The sequence below is a fragment of the Nestor notabilis genome, unplaced genomic scaffold, assembly GCF_000696875.1.
Source record: "Nestor notabilis isolate BGI_N333 unplaced genomic scaffold, ASM69687v1 scaffold17171, whole genome shotgun sequence".
Classification (NCBI taxonomy): domain Eukaryota; kingdom Metazoa; phylum Chordata; class Aves; order Psittaciformes; family Psittacidae; genus Nestor; species Nestor notabilis.
Window position 1 is genome coordinate 1 of NW_009915301.1, and position 2,031 is coordinate 2,031.

The 2,031-nt window shown below is 54.3% G+C and overlaps 1 protein-coding gene across 1 annotated transcript; it reads left to right on the forward strand.

The window, feature by feature from the left end:
• Positions 1-4: 4 nt before the first annotated feature.
• IGLL5 (immunoglobulin lambda-like polypeptide 5) lies at positions 5-337 on the forward strand (the record flags this gene model as incomplete). Its single annotated transcript, XM_010024082.1, has 1 exon — positions 5-337. A coding segment is annotated over one exon (333 nt), but the record flags the coding sequence as incomplete, so codon positions are not given.
• Positions 338-2,031: the final 1,694 nt, after the last annotated feature.

Genomic DNA, 2,031 nt, shown 5'->3' on the forward strand with positions numbered 1-2,031 from the left:
TCTCTCCCTCACAGGCCAGCCCAAGGTCTCTCCCACCATCCACCTCTTCCCGCCATCTACCGAAGAGCTCAAGCAGCAGAACAAAGCCACCCTGGTGTGTCTGATAGGAGACTTCTACCCCGGCGCTGTGCAGGTGACCTGGACAGCTGATGGCAAAACCCTCAGCAGTGGCATCGAGACCAGCCAGGCACAGCGGCAGACCAACAACAAGTACATGGCCAGCAGCTACCTGACACTGAGTGCCTCTGACTGGAGCAACTACAACACCTATGCCTGCAAGGTCACGCACGAGGCTGGCAATGTAGAGAAGAGCGTGAATAGATCCGAGTGCCCCTAACCCCACCGGGACATCCCCATTCCCGGTGGACCCTTGTGGCCCCCTCTCTTTTCCCCACCGTGCGGCTCCCCCCTGCCGCAGATGTTCCACAGTGCCCTGCTCCTATCCTCCTGCCCTGAGTGTCACACAAATAAACACCGACACTGAACTAGCGCTGGCTCAGCATTGCTGTCTCTGTGTTCTTTCACCTTGCCAGCCAGCATCGCCCCAGGGGTGCTGGTATGGAGGAGGGTGGGATGGGAACACGCACATATATTGCTGGGGCTGCTTGCAGCTCTTGCTCACCCCTGGGAACCCCCAATGAACCCCCCAGCACTGCCAGGACCAGGGGATGAGCAGCCTGTGGCAGCAGCCTTGTCTAAACCCCCATGCCAGCAGCAAGCACATAGCCCTTGGCTGTGCCATTCTCGTCCCTTGCCTGCTGGCCTCTGGGTGCCAGGTCCCTTGCAGGGACATATGGGTTGTGGTGGGGCTATGGACAGCCACGTCCCTTTGCCACCAGCCCTGGCTCTGTCCCTATTTCCTCTGTCACCACAGTGTCCACAAGGATGGGGGTGACCGTGTAGCTGCCAGTTGTGCACATGCACCAGTCTGTCCCTTGCAACCTGTGCGACGGCAACATGGGCCCCTGTTGGCCACACGTCCCTGTGGCACAGCCCTGAGGAAGTTTCCCTGCAGCCCTGCAGGGTTGCCACGTGTCCCTGTAGCCATCTTCTGGGGACAGAGTCTCATAGAGTCACAAAATGGCTTGGGTTGGAAGGGACCTTTACAGGTCATCTAGTCTACCCATCTGCCACGGGGAGGGGCATTTGCAACTCAGGTTGCTTAAAGCCCTGTCCAACATAGCCTTGAATGTTTCCAGGGATGAGACATCTTTGGGCAACCTGTTCCAGTGTTTCATCATCCTCATCATTAAAAATTTATTCCTTATATGTAGTCTAATCTAGCCTTGTTTAGTTTAAAACCATTACCTTTTGTCCTAATGCAAAGGTCCTGCTAAAAGCCTTGTCCCCATCTTTCTTACAGGCCCCATTTAAGTACTGAAAGGCCACAGTAAGGTCTCTCCAGATACCCGTTCTCTCAGCCTGGCTCCAACCTCGCAGCATCTCCTTGGCCTCCTCTGGACTAGCTCCAACAGCTCCACATCCCTCTTGTGCTCAGGATCCCAGAGCTGCCCTGCCTGCTGTGTCCATCTGTCCCATCCACCCCAGCACTTCTGTCCTGTCCATCTCAATGTGTTCACCCATCTTCCTCAGTTCCACCTGAGGATCTCCACCCATCCTTCCCACTCCGATGCCTCCATCCATCCCAGAAAGCTCTGATGAAGCTGCCCACTCCAGCTCTTTAATGCTCTTTTTCACTCAGTCGTTCAGCAACCACTTTAGGATTTATCAGGAAATTAAGCCAAAATGAAACCAAAAATCTTCTGCCAAACTCAGATTCTATGAGACAAGATATGGGGGCAGCTTCTTCTCTCTACATTGTTCGTTGTCTGGCAACATGTCTAAGGGAGTGGAGCTTCCCAGGGAACAAGCATTGCAGCAGCAACTCCAGACCTGCCAGGAAAGCAAATACCAAAGAGGAGTTTTGAGCAGAATTAAGCTTCTTTCATCCATCTCTTGCTCACATGGACATGCCAAGGTGGGTAGCCTGAACAAAGCAGTGGTCCTGCTGCTGGCAAAAGGACCCCCATG